Genomic DNA, 18,616 nt, shown 5'->3' with positions numbered 1-18,616 from the left:
GCTGATCTGGCCGTGGACTCAGCTCCACTTACCCGCCCGCTCCCCGTAACCCTTAATTTCCTTATTGGTTAAAAATCTATCTATCTGTGACTTGAATACATTCAATGAGCTAGCCTCAACTGCTTCCTTGGGCAGAGAATTCCACAGATTCACAACCCTCTGGGAGAAGAAATTCCTTCTCAACTCGGTTTTAAATTGGCTCCCCCGTATTTTGAGGCTGTGCCCCCTAGTTCTAGTCTCCCCGACCAGTGGAAACAACCTCTCTGCCTCTATCTTGTCTATCCCTTTCATTATTTTAAATGTTTCTATAAGATCACCCCTCATCCTTCTGAACTCCAACGAGTAAAGACCCAGTCTACTCAATATATCATCATAAGGTAACCCCCTCATCTCTGGAATCAGCCTCGTGAATCGTCTCTGTACCCCCTCCAAAGCTAGTATATACTTCCTTAAGTAAGGTGACCAAAACTGCACGCAGTACTCCAGGTGCGGCCTCACCAATACCCTATACAGTTGCAGAAGGACCTCCCTGCTTTTGTACTCCATCCCTCTCGCAATGAAGGCCAACATTCCATTCACCTTCCTGATTACCTGTTGCACCTGCAAACTAACTTTTTGAGATTCATGCACAAGGACCCCCAGGTCCCTCTGCACCTCAGCATGTTGTAATTTCTCCCCATTCAAATAATATTCCCTTTTACTGTTTTTTTTCCCCAAGATGGATGACCTCACACTTTCCGACATTGTATTCCATCTGCCAAACCTTAGCCCATTCGCTTAACCTATCCAAATCTCTTTGCAGCCTCTCTGTGTCCTCTACACAACCCGCTTTCCCACTAATCTTAGTGTCATCTGCAAATTTTGTTACACTACACTCTGTCCCCTCTTCCAGGTCATCTATGTATATTGTAAACAGTTGTGGTCCCAGCACCGATCCCTGTGGCACACCACTAACCACCGATTTCCAACCTGAAAAGGACCCATTTATCCCAACTCTCTGCTTTCTGTTAGCCGGACAATTCTCTATCCATGCTAATACATTTCCACTGACTCCGCGTACCTTTATCTTCTGCAGTAACCTTTTGTGTGGCACCTTATCGAATGCCTTTTGAAAATCTAAATACACCACATCCATCGGTACACCTCTATCCAGCTCGTTATATCCTCAAAGAATTCCAGTAAATTAGTTAAACATGATTTCCCCTTCATGAATCCATGTTGCGTCTGCTTGATTGTACTATTCCTATCTAGATGTCCCGCTATTTCTTCCTTAATAGTTTCAAGCATTTTCCCCACTACAGATGTTAAACTAACCGGCCTATAGTTACCTGCCTTTTGTCTTCCCCCTTTTTTAAACAGAGGCGTTACATTAGCTGCTTTCCAATCCGCTGGTACCTCCCCAGAGTCCAGAGAATTTTGGTAGATTATACGAATGTATCTGCGATAACTTCCGCCATCTCTTTTAATACCCTGGGATGTATTTCATCAAGACCAGGGGACTTGTCTACCTTGAGTCCCATTAGCCTGTCCAGCACTACTCCCCTAGTGATAGTGATTGTCTCAAGGTCCTCCCTTCCCACATTCCCGTGACCAGCAATTTCTGGCATGGTTTTTGTGTCTTCCACTGTGAAGACCGAAGCAAAATAATTGTTTAAGGTCTCAGCCATTTCCACATTTCCCATTATTAAATCCCCCTTCTCATCTTCTGAGGGACCAACATTTACTTTAGTTAGTCTTTTCCGTTTTATATATCGGTAAAAGCTTTTACAATCCGTTTTTATGTTTTGCGCAAGTTTACCTTTGTAATCTATCTTTCCTTTCTTTATTGCTTTCTTAGTCATTCTTTGATGTCGTTTAAAATTTTCCCAATCTTCTAGTTTCCCACTAACCTTAACCACTTTGTACGCATTGGTTTTTAATTTGATACTCTCCTTTATTTCCTTGGTTATCCACGGCTGGTTATCCCTTCTTTTACTGACCTTCTTTTACACTGGAATATATTTTTGTTGAGCACTATGAAAGAGCTCCTTAAAAGTCCTCCACTGTTCCTCAATTGTGCCACCGTTTAGTCTGTGTTTCCAGTCTACTTTAGCCAACTCTGCCCTCATCCCACTATAGTCCCCTTTGTTTAAGCATAGTATGCTCGTTTGAGACACTACTTCCTCACCCTCAATCTGTATTACAAATTAAACCATACTGTGATCACTCATTCCGAGAGGATCTTTTACTTGGAGATCGTTTATTATTCCTGTCTCATTACACAGGACCAGATCTAAGATAGCTTGCTCCCTTGTAGGTTCTGTAACATACTGTTGTAAGAAACAATCCCGTATGCATTCTATGAATTCCTCCTCCAGGCTACCCCGTGCGATTTGATTTGACCAATCGATATGTCGGTTAATATACCCCTGCTCAACATCTCCCCTCCCCCCCCAACATCTCCCCTCACCCCCAACATCTCCCCTCACCCCCAACATCTCCCCTCCCCCGCCAACATCTCCCCTCCCCCCCAACATCTCCCCTCTCCCCCAACATATCCCCTCCCCGCAACATCTCTCCTCCCCAACATCTCCCCTCCCCCCCCAACATCTCCCCTCCCCCAACATCTCCCCTCCCTCCAACATCTCCCCTCCCCCCCAATATCTCCCCTCGCCAACATCTCCCTTCCTCCCCAACATCGCCCCTCCCCCCCCAACATCTCCCCTCCCCCCCAACATCTCCCCTCCCCCCAACATCGCCCCTCCCCCCCCAACATCTCCCCTCCCCCCCATCATCACCCCTCCCCCCATCATCACCCCTCCCCCCCAACATCTCCCCTCCCCCCAACATCTCCCCTCCCCCGCAACATCTCCCCTCCCCAACATCTCCCCTCCCACCCCCAACATCTCCCCCCCGCCAACATCTCCGCCCCCCAACATCTCCCCTCCCCCCCAACATCTCCCCTCCCCCCCAACATCTCCCCTCCCCCCAACATCTCCCCTTCCCCCCAACATCTCCCCTCCCCCCACCAGCACCTCCTTTCCCCACCATTACCCCCGCACCCCCAGCACTCCCCCTTAGCACCCACTCCCAGCACCATCCCCCCCCAGCACCTGCCCCCTTGCCACCCCCACCAGGACCTCTTCCGCCTCCCCCCCCCACCCACCCTCCATCTCCACCCCCGCCCCCAGCAGCTCCCCCTCCCGCACATCCGCCCCACCCTCGCCACACTTCCCTTAAAATACTTCACCCCAGCATTTCCCCGAAAGCCCCTCCCTCCAAACCTCCCCACCGCGTCTGAACCCCCGCATTACTGTGACCCCCCCCCATGTCTGTGATCCCTCCCCCCGTGTCTGTGACCCCCCCGTGTCTGTGATTCCCCCCTCCCCCACGTGTCTGTGACCCCCCCGTGTCTGTGATTCCCCCCTCCCCCATGTCTGTGAACCCCCCGTGTCTGTGATTCCCCCCTCCCCCATGTCTGTGAACCCCCCATGTCTTGTGACCCCCCCCTTGTCTTGTGAGCCCCCCACGTGTCTGTGACCCTCCCCGTGTTTTGTGACCCCCTCCCTGTGTCTGTGAACCCCCCATGTCTTGTGACCCCACCTTATCTTGTGAGCCCCCCACGTGTCTGTGACAACCCCCCGTGTCTGAGCCCTTCCCGTGTCTGTGACCCCCCCCGTGTCTGTGACCCCCCCGTGTCTGTGACCCCCCACCCTTGTCTGAACTTCCCCCGCCGTGTCCGTGAACCCCCATGTCTGTGACCCCCCCATGTCTGTGAACTTCCCCCACCCCCGTGTCTGTGACACCCCCCTGTGTCATTGACCAGCCCCCCCCCACCCCATGTCTGTGACCCCCCCCCGCCCCACCCTGACTGTGAAACCCACCGTCTCACTCTTTCTTTGCCAGATTATCCGAGGGATGAGCTCTGGAAGCCGAGTGTTGGAGTTGATGACGCTGGAACCACAGATCCCGATGAAAGGGGGGCTGCAGATCCCATTGCACGCTCTGGTCGGACGGGTGCAGTTCCACGATGTTATGTTCAGGTCTGTAAGAGCCAGATGGTTCCAACAGTCAGTGTGTGCTGTGACTGGACAACTAGCCCCTGGGCCAGGGAGGGGGCGAAATCAACCACGGATCCTCCCCTGATCGTACAGTGAGGTTAGATACAGAGTAAAGCTCCCTCTACACTGTCCCATCAAACACTCCCAGGGCAGGTACAGGGGGTTAGATACAGAGTAAAGCTCCCTCTACACTGTCCCATCAAACACTCCCAGGGCAGGTACAGGGGGTTAGATACAGAGTAAAGCTCCCTCTACACTGTCCCATCAAACACTCCCAGGGCAGGTACAGCACAGGGTTAGATACAGAGTAAAGCTCCCTCTACACTGTCCCATCAAACACTCCCAGGGCAGGTACAGGGGGTGATATACAGAGTAAAGCTCCCTCTACACTGTCCCATCAAACACTCCCAGGGCAGGTACAGGGGGTTAGATACAGAGTAAAGCTCCGTCTACACTGTCCCATCAAACACTCCCAGGGCAGGTACAGCATGGGGTTAGATACAGAGTAAAGCTCCCTCTACACTGTCCCATCAAACACTCCCAGGGCAGGTATAGCACGGGGTTAGATACAGAGTAAAGTTCCCTCTACACTGTCCCATCAAACACTCCCAGGGCAGGTACAGCACGGGGTTAGATACAGAGTCAAGCTCCCTCTACACTGTCCCATCAAACACTCCCAGGGCAGGTACAGCACAGGTGAGATGCAGAGTAAAGCTCCCTCGACATTGTCCCATCAAACACTCCCAGGGCAGGTAAAGCATAGAAACATAGAAACACAGAAAATAGGTGCAGGAGTAGGCCATTCGACCCTTCGAGCCTGCACCACCATTCAATATGATCATGGTTGATCATGCAATATCAGTACCCCATTCCTGCTTTCTCTCCATACAACTTGATCACTTTAGCCGCAAGGGTCACATCTAACTCCCTTTTGAATATATCTAACGAACTGGCCTCAACAACTTTCTGTGGTAGAGAATTCCACAGGTTAACAACTCTCTGAGTGAAGAAGTTTCTCCTTATCTCGGTCTTAAATGGCTTACCCCTTATGCTTAGACTGTGACCCCTGGTTCTGGACATCCCCAACATCGGGAACATTCTTCCTGCATCGAACCTGTTCAATCCCGTCAGAATTTTATGTTTCTATGAGATCCCATCTCATTCTTCTAAATTCCAGTGAATATAAGCCTAGTCGATCCAGTCTTTCTTCATATGTCAGTCCTGCCATCCCGGGAATCAGTCTGGTGAACCTTCACTGCACTCCCTCAATAGCAAGAATGTCCTTTCTCAAGTTAGGAGACCATAACTGCACACAATATTCAAGGTGTGGCCTCACCAAGGCCCTGTACAACTGCAGTAAGACCTCCCTGCTCCTATACTCAAATCCTCTCATTATGAAGGCCAACATGCCATTTGCCTTCTTCACTACCTGTTGTACCTGCACGGTACAGCACGGGTTAGATACAGAGTAAGCTCCCTCTACACTGTCCCATCAAACACTCCCAGGGCAGGTACAGCACGGGTTAGATACAGAGTAAGCTCCCTCTACACTGTCCCATCAAACATTCACAGGGCAGGTACAGCACAGATTAGATACAGAGTAAGCTCCCTTTACACTGGCCCATCAAACGCACCCAGGGCAGATACAGGGGGTTAGATACAGAGTAAAGCTCCCTCTACAGTGTCCCATCAAACGCACCCAGGCAGGTACAGCACGGGTTAGATACAGAGTAAAGCTCCCTCTACAGTGTCCCATCAAACACTCCCAGGGCAGGTACAGGGGGTTAGATACAGAGTAAAGCTCCCTCTACACTGTCCCATCAAACACTCCCAGGGCAGGTACAGGGGGTTAGATACAGAGTAAAGCTCCCTCTACACTGTCCCATCAAACACTCCCAGGGCAGGTACAGGGGGTTAGATACAGAGTAAGCTCCCTCTACACTGTCCCATCAAACGCACCCAAAGCAGGTACAGGGGGTTAGATACAGAGTAAAGCTCCCTCTACACTGTCCCATCAAACACTCCTAGGGCAGGTACAGCACGGGGTGAGATACAGAGTAAAGCTCCTTCTACACTGTCCCATCAAACACTCTCAGGGCAGGTACAGGGGGTTAGATACAGAGTAAGCTCCCTCTACACTGTCCCATCAAACACTCCCAGGGCAGGTACAGCAAGGGGTTAGATACAGAGTAAGCTCCCTCTACACTGTCCCATCAAACTCTCCCAGGGCAGGTACAGCACAGGTTAGATACAGAGTAAAGCTCCCTCTACACTGTCCCATCAAACACTCCCAGGGCAGGTACAGGGGGTTAGATACAGAGTAAAGCTCCCTCGACACTGTCCCATCAAACACTCCCAGGGCAGGTACAGGGGGTTAGATACAGAGTAAAGCTCCCTCTACACTGTCCCATCAAACACTCCCAGGGCACATACAGCACGGATTAGATACAGTGTAAAGCTCCCTCTACACTGTCCCATCAAACACTCCCAGGGCAGGTACAGCACGGGTTAGATACAGAGTACAGCTCCCTCTACATTGTCCCATCAAACACTCCCAGGGCAGATACAGCACGGCTTAGATACAGAGTAAAGCTCCCTCTACACTGTCCCATCAAACACTCCCAGGGCAGGTACAGCACGGGTTAGATACAGAGTAAAGCTCCCTCTACACTGTCCCATCAAACACTCCCAGGGCAGGTACAGGGGGTTAGATACAGAGTAAAGCTCCCTCTACACTGTCCCATCAAACACTCCCAGGGCAGGTACAGCATGGGTTAGATACAGAGTAAAGCTCCCTCTACACTGTCCCATCAAACACTCCCAGGGCAGGTACAGGGGGTTAGATACAGAGTAAAGCTCCCTCTACACTGTCCCATCAAACACTCCCAGGGCAGGGACACGGGGTTAGATACAGAGTAAAGCTCCCTCCACACTGTCCCATCAAAAACTCCCAGGGCAGGTACAGCACGGGTTAGATACAGAGTAAAGCTCCCTCTACACTGTCCCATCAAACATTCCCAGGACAGGTACAGCACGGGTTAGATACAGAGTAAAGCTCCCTCTACACTGTCCCATCAAACACTCCCAGGGCAGATACAGCACGGGTTAGATACAGAGTAAAGCTCCCTCTACACTGTCCCATCAAACACTCCCAGGGCAGGTACAGCACGGGTTAGATACAGAGTAAAGCTCCCTCTACACTGTCCCATCAAACACTCCCAGGGCAGGTACAGGGGGTTAGATACAGAGTAAAGCTCCCTCCACACTGTCCCATCAAACACTCCCAGGGCAGGTACAGCATGGGTTAGATACAGAGTAATGCTCCCTCTACACTGTCCCATCAAACACTCCCAGGGCAGGTACAGGGGGTTAGATACAGAGTAAAGCACCCTCTACACTGTCCCATCAAACACTCCCAGCGCAGGTACACGGGGTTAGATACAGAGTAAAGCTCCCTCTACACTGTCCCATCAAAAACTCCCAGGGCAGGTACAGCACGGGTTAGATACAGAGTAAAGCTCCCTCTACACTGTCCCATCAAACACTCCCAGGACAGGTACAGCACGGGTTAGATACAGAGTAAAGCTCCCTCTACACTGTCCCATCAAACACTCCCAGGACAGGTACAGGGGGTTAGATACAGAGTGAAGCTCCCTCGACACTGTCCCATCAAACACTCCCAGGGCAGGTACAGGGGGTTAGATACAGAGTTAGCTCCCTCTACACTGTCCCATCAAACACTCCCAGGGCAGGTACAGCATGGGGTTAGATACAGAGTAAGCTCCCTCTACACTGTCCCATCAAACTCTCCCAGGGCAGGTACAGCACGGGTTAGATACAGAGTAAAGCTCCCTCTTCACTGTCCCATCAAACACTCCCAGGGCAGGTACACGGGGTTAGATACAGAGTAAAGCTCCCTCTACACTGTCCCATCAAAAACTCCCAGGGCAGGTACAGCACGGGTTAGATACAGAGTAAAGCTCCCTCTACACTGTCCCATCAAACACTCCGAGGACAGGTACAGCACGGGTTAGATACAGAGTAAAGCTCCCTTTACACTGTCCCATCAAACACTCCCAGAACAGGTACAGCACGGGTTAGATACAGAGTAAAGCTCCCTCTACACTGTCCCATCAAACACTCCCAGGGCAGGTACACGGGGTTCGATACAGAGTAAAGCTCCCTCTACACTGTCCCATCATACACTCCCAGGGCAGGTGCAGGTGGTTAGATACAGAGTAAAGCTCCCTCTACACTGTCCCATCAAACACTCCCAGGGCAGGTACAGCACGGGTTAGATACAGAGTAAAGCTCCCTCTACACTGTCCCATCAAACACTCCCAGGACAGGTACAGGGGGTTAGATACAGAGTGAAGCTCCCTCTACACTGTCCCATCAAACACTCCCAGGGCAGGTACAGGGGGTTAGATACAGAGTTAGCTCCCTCTACACTGTCCCATCAAACACTCCCAGGGCAGATACAGCATGGGGTTAGATACAGAGTAAGCTCCCTCGACACTGTCCCATCAAACTCTCCCAGGGCAGGTACAGGGGGTTAGATACAGAGTAAAGCTCCCTCTACACTGTCCCATCAAACGCTCCCAGGGCAGGTATGGCACGGGGTTAGATACAGAGTAAAGCTCCCTCTACACTGTCCCATCAAACACTCCCAGGACAGGTACAGGGGGTTAGATACAGAGTGAAGCTCCCTCTACACTGTCCCATCAAACACTCCCAGGGCAGGTACAGCATGGGGTTAGATACAGAGTGAAGCTCCCTCTACACTGTCCCATCAAACACTCCCAGGGCAGGTACAGCACGGGTTAGATACAGAGTAAAGCTCCCTCGACACTGTCCCATCAAACTCTCCCAGGGCAGGTACAGCACGGGTTAGATACAGAGTAAAGCTCCCTCTACACTGTCCCATCAAACACTCCCAGGGCAGGTACAGGGGGTTAGATACAGAGTAAAGCTCCCTCTACACTGTCCCATCAAACGCTCCCAGGGCAGGTACAGCACGGGGTTAGATACAGAGTAAAGCTCCCTCTACACTGTCCCATCAAACACTCCCAGGGCAGGTACAGCACGGGTTAGATACAGAGTAAAGCTCCCTCTACACTGTCCCATCAAACACTCCCAGGGCAGGTACAGCATGGGGTTAGATACAGAGTAAAGCTCCCTCTACACTGTCCCATCAAACACTCCCAGGGCAGGTACAGCACGGGTTAGATACAGAGTAAAGCTCCCTCTACACTGTCCCATCAAACACTCCTAGGACAGGTACAGCACGGGTTAGATACAGAGTATAGCTCCCTCTGCACTGTCCCATCAAACACTCCCAGGACAGGTACAGCACGGGTTAGATACAGAGTAAAGCTCCCTCTACCCTGTCCCATCAAACACTCCCAGGGCAGGTACAGGAATTAGATACAGAGTAAAGCTCCCTCTACACTGTCCCATCAAACACTCCCAGGGCAGGTACAGCACGGGGTTAGATACAGAGCAAATCTCCCTCTACACTGTCCCATCAAACACTCCCAGGGCAGGTACTGGTGGTTAGATACAGAGTAAAGCTCCCTCTACACTGTCCCATCAAACACTCCCAGGGCAGGTACAGCACGGGTTAGATACAGAGTAAAGCTCCCTCTACACTGTCCCATCAAACACTCCCAGGACAGGTACAGGGGGTTAGATACAGAGTAAAGCTCCCTCTACACTGTCCCATCAAACACTCCCAGGGCAGGTAAAGGGGTTAGATACAGAGTAAAGCTCTCTCTACACTGTCCCATCAAACACTCCCAGGGCAGGTGCAGCACGGGTTAGATACAGAGTAAAGCTCCCTCGACACTGTCCCATCAAACACTCCCAGGGCAGGTACAGCACGGGTTAGATACAGAGTAAAGCTCCCTCTACACTGTCCCATCAAACACTCCCAGGGCTGCTGCAGCACGGGGTTAGATACAGAGTAAAGCTCCCTCTACACTGTCCCATCAAACACTCCCAGGGCAGATACAGGGGGTTAGATACAGAGTAAAGCTCCCTCTACACTGTCCCATCAAACACTCCCAGGGCAGGTACAGGGGGTTAGATACAGGGTAAAGCTCCCTCTACACTGTCCCATCAAACACTCCCAGGGCAGGTACAGCACGGGGTTAGATACAGAGTAAAGCTCCCTCTACACTGTCCCATCAAACACTCCCAGGGCAGCTACAGCACGGTGTTAGATACAGAGTAAAGCTCCCTCTACACTGTCCCATCAAACACTCCCGGGGCAGGTACAGGGAGTTAGATACAGAGTAAGCTCCCTCTACACTGTCCCATCAAACACTCCCAGGGCAGGTACAGCATGGGGTTAGATACAGAGTAAAGCTCCCTCTACACTGTCCCATCAAACACTCCCAGGACAGGTACAGCACGGGGTTAGATACAGGGTAAAGCTCCCTCTACACTGTCCCATCAAACACTCCCAGGGCAGGTACAGCACGGGGTTCGATACAGAGTAAAGCTCCCTCTACACTGTCCCATCAAACACTCCCAGGGCAGGTACAGCACGGAGTTAGATACAGAGTAAAGCTCCGTCTACACTGTCCCATCAAACACTCCCAGGGCAGGTACAGGGGGTTAGATACAGAGTAAAGCTCCCTCGACACTGTCCCATCAAACACTCCCAGGACAGGTACACGGGGTTAGATACAGAGTAAAGCTCCCTCTACACTGTCCCATCAAAAACTCCCAGGGCAGGTACAGCACGGGTTAGATACAGAGTAAAGCTCCATCTACACTGTCCCATCAAACACTCCCAGGACAGGTACAGCACGGGTTAGATACAGAGTAAAGCTCCCTCTGCAATGTCCCATCAAACACTCCCGGGGCAGGTACAGGGAGTTAGATACAGAGTAAGCTCCCTCTACACTGTCCCATCAAACACTCCCAGGGCAGGTACAGCATGGGGTTAGATACAGAGTAAAGCTCCCTCTACACTGTCCCATCAAACACTCCCAGGGCAGGTACAGGGGGTTAGATATAGAGTAAAGCTCCCTCTGCACTGTCCCATCAAACACTCCCAGGACAGGTACAGCACGGGTTAGATACAGAGTAAAGCTCCCTCTGCACTGTCCCATCAAACACTCCCGGGGCAGGTACAGGGAGTTAGATACAGAGTAAGCTCCCTCTACACTGTCCCATCAAACACTCCCAGGGCAGGTACAGCATGGGGTTAGATACAGAGTAAAGCTCCCTCTACACTGTCCCATCAAACACTCCCACGCCAGGTACAGGGGGTTAGATATAGAGTAAAGCTCCCTCTGCACTGTCCCATCAAACACTCCCAGTGCAGGTACAGGGGGTTAGATACAGAGTTAGCTCCCTCTACACTGTCCCATCAAACACTCCCAGGGCAGGTACAGCATGGGGTTAGATACAGAGTAAGCTCCCTCTACACTGTCCCATCAAACTCTCCCAGGGCAGGTACAGCACGGGTTAGATACAGAGTAAAGCTCCCTCTTCACTGTCCCATCAAACACTCCCAGGGCAGGTACACGGGGTTAGATACAGAGTAAAGCTCCCTCTACACTGTCCCATCAAAAACTCCCAGGGCAGGTACAGCACGGGTTAGATACAGAGTAAAGCTCCCTCTACACTGTCCCATCAAACACTCCCAGGACAGGTACAGCACGGGTTAGATACAGAGTAAAGCTCCCTCTACACTGTCCCATCAAACACTCCCAGAACAGGTACAGCACGGGTTAGATACAGAGTAAAGCTCCCTCTACACTGTCCCATCAAACACTCCCAGGGCAGGTACAGCACGGGTTAGATACAGAGTAAAGCTCCCTCTACACTGTCCCATCAAACACTCCCAGGACAGGTACAGGGGGTTAGATACAGAGTAAAGCTCCCTCTACACTGTCCCATCAAACTCTCCCAGGGCAGGTACAGGGGGTTAGATACAGAGTAAAGCTCCCTCTACACTGTCCCATCAAACGCTCCCAGGGCAGGTACAGCACGGGGTTAGATACAGAGTAAAGCTCCCTCTACACTGTCCCATCAAACACTCCCAGGACAGGTACAGGGGGTTAGATACAGAGTGAAGCTCCCTCTACACTGTCCCATCAAACACTCCCAGGGCAGGTACAGCATGGGGTTAGATACAGAGTAAAGCTCCCTCTACACTGTCCCATCAAACACTCCCAGGGCAGGTACAGCACGGGTTAGATACAGAGTAAAGCTCCCTCGACACTGTCCCATCAAACTCTCCCAGGGCAGGTACAGCACGGGTTAGATACAGAGTAAAGCTCCCTCTACACTGTCCCATCAAACACTCCCAGGGCAGGTACAGGGGGTTAGATACAGAGTAAAGCTCCCTCTACACTGTCCCATCAAACGCTCCCAGGGCAGGTACAGCACGGGGTTAGATACAGAGTAAAGCTCCCTCTACACTGTCCCATCAAACACTCCCAGGGCAGGTACAGCACGGGTTAGATACAGAGTAAAGCTCCCTCTACACTGTCCCATCAAACACTCCCAGGGCAGGTACAGCATGGGGTTAGATACAGAGTAAAGCTCCCTCTACACTGTCCCATCAAACACTCCCAGGGCAGGTACAGCACGGGTTAGATACAGAGTAAAGCTCCCTCTACACTGTCCCATCAAACACTCCCATGACAGGTACAGCACGGGTTAGATACAGAGTAAAGCTCCCTCTACACTGTCCCATCAAACACTCCCAGGACAGGTACAGCACGGGTTAGATACAGAGTAAAGCTCCCTCTACCCTGTCCCATCAAACACTCCCAGGGCAGGTACAGGGGGTTAGATACAGAGTAAAGCTCCCTCTACACTGTCCCATCAAACACTCCCAGGGCAGGTACAGGGAGTTAGATACAGAGTAAAGCTCCCTCTACACTGTCCCATCAAACACTCCCAGGGCAGGTACAGCACGGGGTTAGATACAGAGTAAATCTCCCTCGACACTGTCCCATCAAACACTCCCAGGCCAGGTACAGGTGGTTAGATACAGAGTAAAGCTCCCTCTACACTGTCCCATCAAACACTCCCAGGGCAGGTAGAGCACGGGTTAGATACAGAGTAAAGCTCCCTCTACACTGTCCCATCAAACACTCCCAGGACAGGTACAGGGGGTTAGATACAGAGTAAAGCTTCCTCTACACTGTCCCATCAAACACTCCCAGGGCAGGTACAGGGGGTTAGATACAGAGTAAAGCTCTCTCTACACTGTCCCATCAAACACTCCCAGGGCAGGTACAGCACGGGTTAGATACAGAGTAAAGCTCCCTCTACACTGTCCCATCAAACACTCCCAGGACAGGTACAGCACGGGTTAGATACAGAGTAAAGCTCCCTCTACACTGTCCCATCAAACACTCCCAGGACTGGTACAGGGGGTTAGATACAGAGTAAAGCTCCCTCTACACTGTCCCATCAAACACTCCCAGGGCAGGTACAGCACGGGTTAGACACAGAGTAAAGCTCCCTCTACACTGTCCCATCAAACACTCCCAGGGCAGGTACAGCACGGGTTAGATACAGAGTAAAGCTCCCTCTACACTGTCCCATCAAACACTCCCAGGACAGGTACAGCACGGGTTAGATACAGAGTAAAGCTCCCTCTACACTGTCCCATCAAACACTCCCAGGACAGGTACAGCACGGGTTAGATACAGAGTAAAGCTCCCTCTACCCTGTCCCATCAAACACTCCCAGGGCAGGTACAGGGGGTTAGATACAGAGTAAAGCTCCCTCTACACTGTCCCATCAAACACTCCCAGGGCAGGTACAGGGAGTTAGATACAGAGTAAAGCTCCCTCTACACTGTCCCATCAAACACTCCCAGGGCAGGTGCAGCACGGGTTAGATACAGAGTAAAGCTCCCTCTACACTGTCCCATCAAACACTCCCAGGGCAGGTACAGCACGGGTTAGATACAGAGTAAAGCTCCCTCTACACTGTCCCATCAAACACTCCCAGGGCTGGTGCAGCACGGGGTTAGATACAGAGTAAAGCTCCCTCTACACTGTCCCATCAAACACTCCCAGGGCAGATACAGGGGGTCAGATACAGAGTAAAGCTCCCTCTACACTGTCCCATCAAACACTCCCAGGGCAGGTACAGGGGGTTAGATACAGGGTAAAGCTCCCTCTACACTGTCCCATCAAACACTCCCAGGGCAGGTACAGCACGGGGTTAGATACAGAGTAAAGCTCCCTCTACACTGTCCCATCAAACACTCCCGGGGCAGGTACAGGGAGTTAGATACAGAGTAAGCTCCCTCTACACTGTCCCACCAAACACTCCCAGGGCAGGTACAGCATGGGGTTAGATGCAGAGTAAAGCTCCCTCTACACTGTCCCATCAAACACTCCCAGGACAGGTACAGCACGGGGTTAGATACAGAGTAAAGCTCCCTCGACACTGTCCCATCAAACACTCCCAGGACAGGTACACGGGGTTAGATACAGAGTAAAGCTCCCTCTACACTGTCCCATCAAACACTCCCAGGGCTGGTGCAGCACGGGGTTAGGTACAGAGTAAAGCTCCCTCTACACTGTCCCATCAAACACTCCCAGGGCAGATACAGGGGGTCAGATACAGAGTAAAGCTCCCTCTACACTGTCCCATCAAACACTCCCAGGGCAGGTACAGGGAGTTAGATACAGGGTAAAGCTCCCTCTACACTGTCCCATCAAACACTCCCAGGGCAGGTACAGCACGGGGTTAGATACAGAGTAAAGCTCCCTCTACACTGTCCCATCAAACACTCCCGGGGCAGGTACAGGGAGTTAGATACAGAGTAAGCTCCCTCTACACTGTCCCACCAAACACTCCCAGGGCAGGTACAGCATGGGGTTAGATGCAGAGTAAAGCTCCCTCTACACTGTCCCATCAAACACTCCCAGGACAGGTACAGCACGGGGTTAGATACAGAGTAAAGCTCCCTCTACACTGTCCCATCAAACACTCCCAGGGCAGGTACAGGGAGTTAGATACAGAGTAAAGCTCCCTCTACACTGTCCCATCAAACACTCCCAGGGCAGCTACAGCACGGAGTTAGATACAGAGTAAAGCTCCCTCTACACTGTCCCATCAAACACTCCCAGGGCAGGTACAGGGGGTTAGATACAGAGTAAAGCTCCCTCGACACTGTCCCATCAAACACTCCCAGGACAGGTACACGGGGTTAGATACAGAGTAAAGCTCCCTCTACACTGTCCCATCAAAAACTCCCAGGGCAGGTACAGCACGGGTTAGATACAGAGTAAAGCTCCATCTACACTGTCCCATCAAACACTCCCAGGACAGGTACAGCACGGGTTAGATACAGAGTAAAGCTCCCTCGACACTGTCCCATCAAACACTCCCGGGGCAGGTACAGGGAGTTAGATACAGAGTAAGCTCCCTCTACACTGTCCCATCAAACACTCCCAGGGCAGGTACAGCATGGGGTTAGATACAGAGTAAAGCTCCCTCTACACTGTCCCATCAAACACTCCAAGGGCAGGTACAGGGGGTTAGATATAGAGTAAAGCTCCCTCTGCACTGTCCCATCAAACACTCCCAGGACAGGTACAGCACGGAGTTAGATACAGAGTAAAGCTCCCTCTACACTGTCCCATCAAACACTCCCAGGACAGGTACAGCACGGAGTTAGATACAGAGTAAAGCTCCCTCTATACTGTCCCATCAAACACTCCCAGGGCAGGTACAGGAGGTTAGATACAGAGTATTGATCCCTCTACACTGTCCCATCAAACACTCCCAGGACAGGTCCACGGGGTTAGATACAGAGTAAAGCTCCCTCTACACTGTCCCATCAAAAACTCCCAGGGCAGGTACAGCACGGGTTAGATACAGAGTAAAGCTCCCTCTACACTGTCCCATCAAACACTCCCAGGGCACGTACACGGGGTTAGATACAGAGTAAAGCTCCCTCTACACTGTCCCATCAAACACTCCCAGGGCAGGTCCAGGTGGTTAGATATAGAGTAAATCTCCCTCTACATTGTCCCATCAAACACTCCCAGGGCAGGTGCAGCACGGGTTAGATACAGAGTAAAGCTCCCTCTACACTGTCCCATCAAACAGTCCCAGGACAGGTACAGGGGGTTAGATACAGAGTGAAGCTCCCTCTACACTGTCCCATCAAACACTCCCAGGGCAGGTACAGGGGGTTAGATACAGAGTTAGCTCCCTCTACACTGTCCCATCAAACACTCCCAGGGCAGGTACAGCATGGGGTTAGATACAGAGTAAGCTCCCTCTACACTGTCCCATCAAACTCTCCCAGGGCAGGTACAGCACAGGTTAGATACAGAGTAAAGCTCCCTCTACACTGTCCCATCAAACAATCCCAGGGCAGGTACATGTGGTTAGATACAGAGTAAAGCTCCCTCTACACTGTCCCATCAAACACTCCCAGGGCAGGTACAGCACGGGTTAGATACAGAGTAAAGCTTCCTCTACACTGTCCCATCAAACACTCCCAGGACAGGTACAGGGGGTTAGATACAGAGTGAAGCTCCCTCTACACTGTCCCATCAAACACTCCCAGGGCAGGTACAGGGGGTTAGATACAGAGTTAGCTCCCTCTACACTGTCCCATCAAACACTCCCAGGGCAGGTACAGCATGGGGTTAGATACAGAGTAAGCTCCCTCTACACTGTCCCATCAAACTCTCCCAGGGCAGGTACAGGGGGTTAGATACAGAGTAAAGCTCCCTCTACACTGTCCCCATCAAACACTCCCAGGGCAGGTACAGGGGGTTAGATACAGAGTAAAGCTCCCTCTACACTGTCCCATCAAACACTCCCAGGGCAGATACAGGGGGTCAGATACAGAGTAAAGCTCCCTCTACACTGTCCCATCAAACACTCCCAGGGCAGGTACAGGGGATTAGATACAGGGTAAAGCTCCCTCGACACTGTCCCATCAAACACTCCCAGGGCAGGTACAGCACGGGGTTAGATACAGAGTAAAGCTCCCTCTACACTGTCCCATCAAACACTCCCGGGGCAGGTACAGGGAGTTAGATACAGAGTAAGCTCCCTCTACACTGTCCCACCAAACACTCCCAGGGCAGGTACAGCATGGGGTTAGATACAGAGTAAAGCTCCCTCTACACTGTCCCATCAAACACTCCCAGGACAGGTACAGCACGGGGTTAGATACAGAGTAAAGCTCCCTCTACACTGTCCCATCAAACACTCCCAGGGCAGGTACAGGGAGTTAGATACAGAGTAAAGCTCCCTCTACACTGTCCCATCAAACACTCCCAGGACAGGTACACGGGGTTAGATACAGAGTAAAGCTCCCTCTACACTGTCCCATCAAAAACTCCCAGGGCAGGTACAGCACGGGTTAGATACAGAGTAAAGCTCCATCTACACTGTCCCATCAAACACTCCCAGGACAGGTACAGCACGGGTTAGATACAGAGTAAAGCTCCCTCTACACTGTCCCATCAAACACTCCCGGGGCAGGTACAGGGAGTTAGATACAGAGTAAGCTCCCTCTACACTGTCCCATCAAACACTCCCAGGGCAGGTACAGCATGGGGTTAGATACAGAGTAAAGCTCCCTCTAAACTGTCCCATCAAACACTCCCAGGACAGGTACAGCACGGAGTTAGATACAGAGTAAAGCTCCCTCTACACTGTCCCATCAAACACTCCCGGGGCAGGTACAGGGGGTTAGATATAGAGTAAAGCTCCCTCTGCACTGTCCCATCAAACACTCCCAGGACAGGTACAGCACGGAGTTAGATACAGAGTAAAGCTCCCTCTACACTGTCCCATCAAACACTCCCAGGGCAGGTACAGGAGGTTAGATACAGAGTATTGATCCCTCTACACTGTCCCATCAAACACTCCCAGGACAGGTCCACGGGGTTAGATACAGAGTAAAGCTCCCTCTACACTGTCCCATCAAACACTCCCAGGGCAGGTCCAGGTGGTTAGATACAGAGTAAATCTCCCTCTACACTGTCCCATCAAACACTCCCAGGGCAGGTGCAGCACGGGTTAGATACAGAGTAAAGCTCCCTCTACACTGTCCCATCAAACAGTCCCAGGACAGGTACAGGGGGTTAGATACAGAGTGAAGCTCCCTCTACACTGTCCCATCAAACACTCCCAGGGCAGGTACAGGGGGTTAGATACAGAGTTAGCTCCCTCTACACTGTCCCATCAAACATTCCCAGGGCAGGTACAGCATGGGGTTAGATACAGAGTAAGCTCCCTCTACACTGTCCCATCAAACTCTCCCAGGGCAGGTACAGCACGGGTTAGATACAGAGTAAAGCTCCCTCTTCACTGTCCCATCAAACACTCCCAGGGCAGGTACACGGGGTTAGATACAGAGTAAAGCTCCCTCTACACTGTCCCATCAAAAACTCCCAGGGCAGGTACAGCACGGGTTAGATACAGAGTAAAGCTTCCTCTACACTGTCCCATCAAACACTCCCAGGACAGGCACAGCACGGGTTAGATACAGAGTAAAGCTCCCTTTACACTGTCCCATCAAACACTCCCAGAACAGGTACAGCACAGGTTAGATACAG

The 18,616-nt window shown here is 51.6% G+C and overlaps 1 protein-coding gene across 1 annotated transcript in view; it reads left to right on the top strand.

Annotated features, from left to right (window-relative positions):
* The window catches only part of abcb8 (ATP-binding cassette, sub-family B (MDR/TAP), member 8), a 179,186-nt gene that overhangs the window by 44,346 nt on the left and 116,224 nt on the right, over positions 1-18,616 (top strand). Inside the window, exon 11 of the mRNA XM_070897065.1 lies at positions 3,886-4,022. Within this exon, the coding sequence (XP_070753166.1) occupies positions 3,886-4,022 (137 nt within the window). The remainder of the gene's footprint in view (positions 1-3,885; positions 4,023-18,616) is intronic.

Source organism: Pristiophorus japonicus, chromosome 1 (assembly GCF_044704955.1).
Source record: "Pristiophorus japonicus isolate sPriJap1 chromosome 1, sPriJap1.hap1, whole genome shotgun sequence".
Classification (NCBI taxonomy): Eukaryota; Metazoa; Chordata; class Chondrichthyes; family Pristiophoridae; genus Pristiophorus; species Pristiophorus japonicus.
Note: the sequence above shows the minus strand (reverse complement) of the source record. Positions and strands in the feature narration are given on the sequence as shown.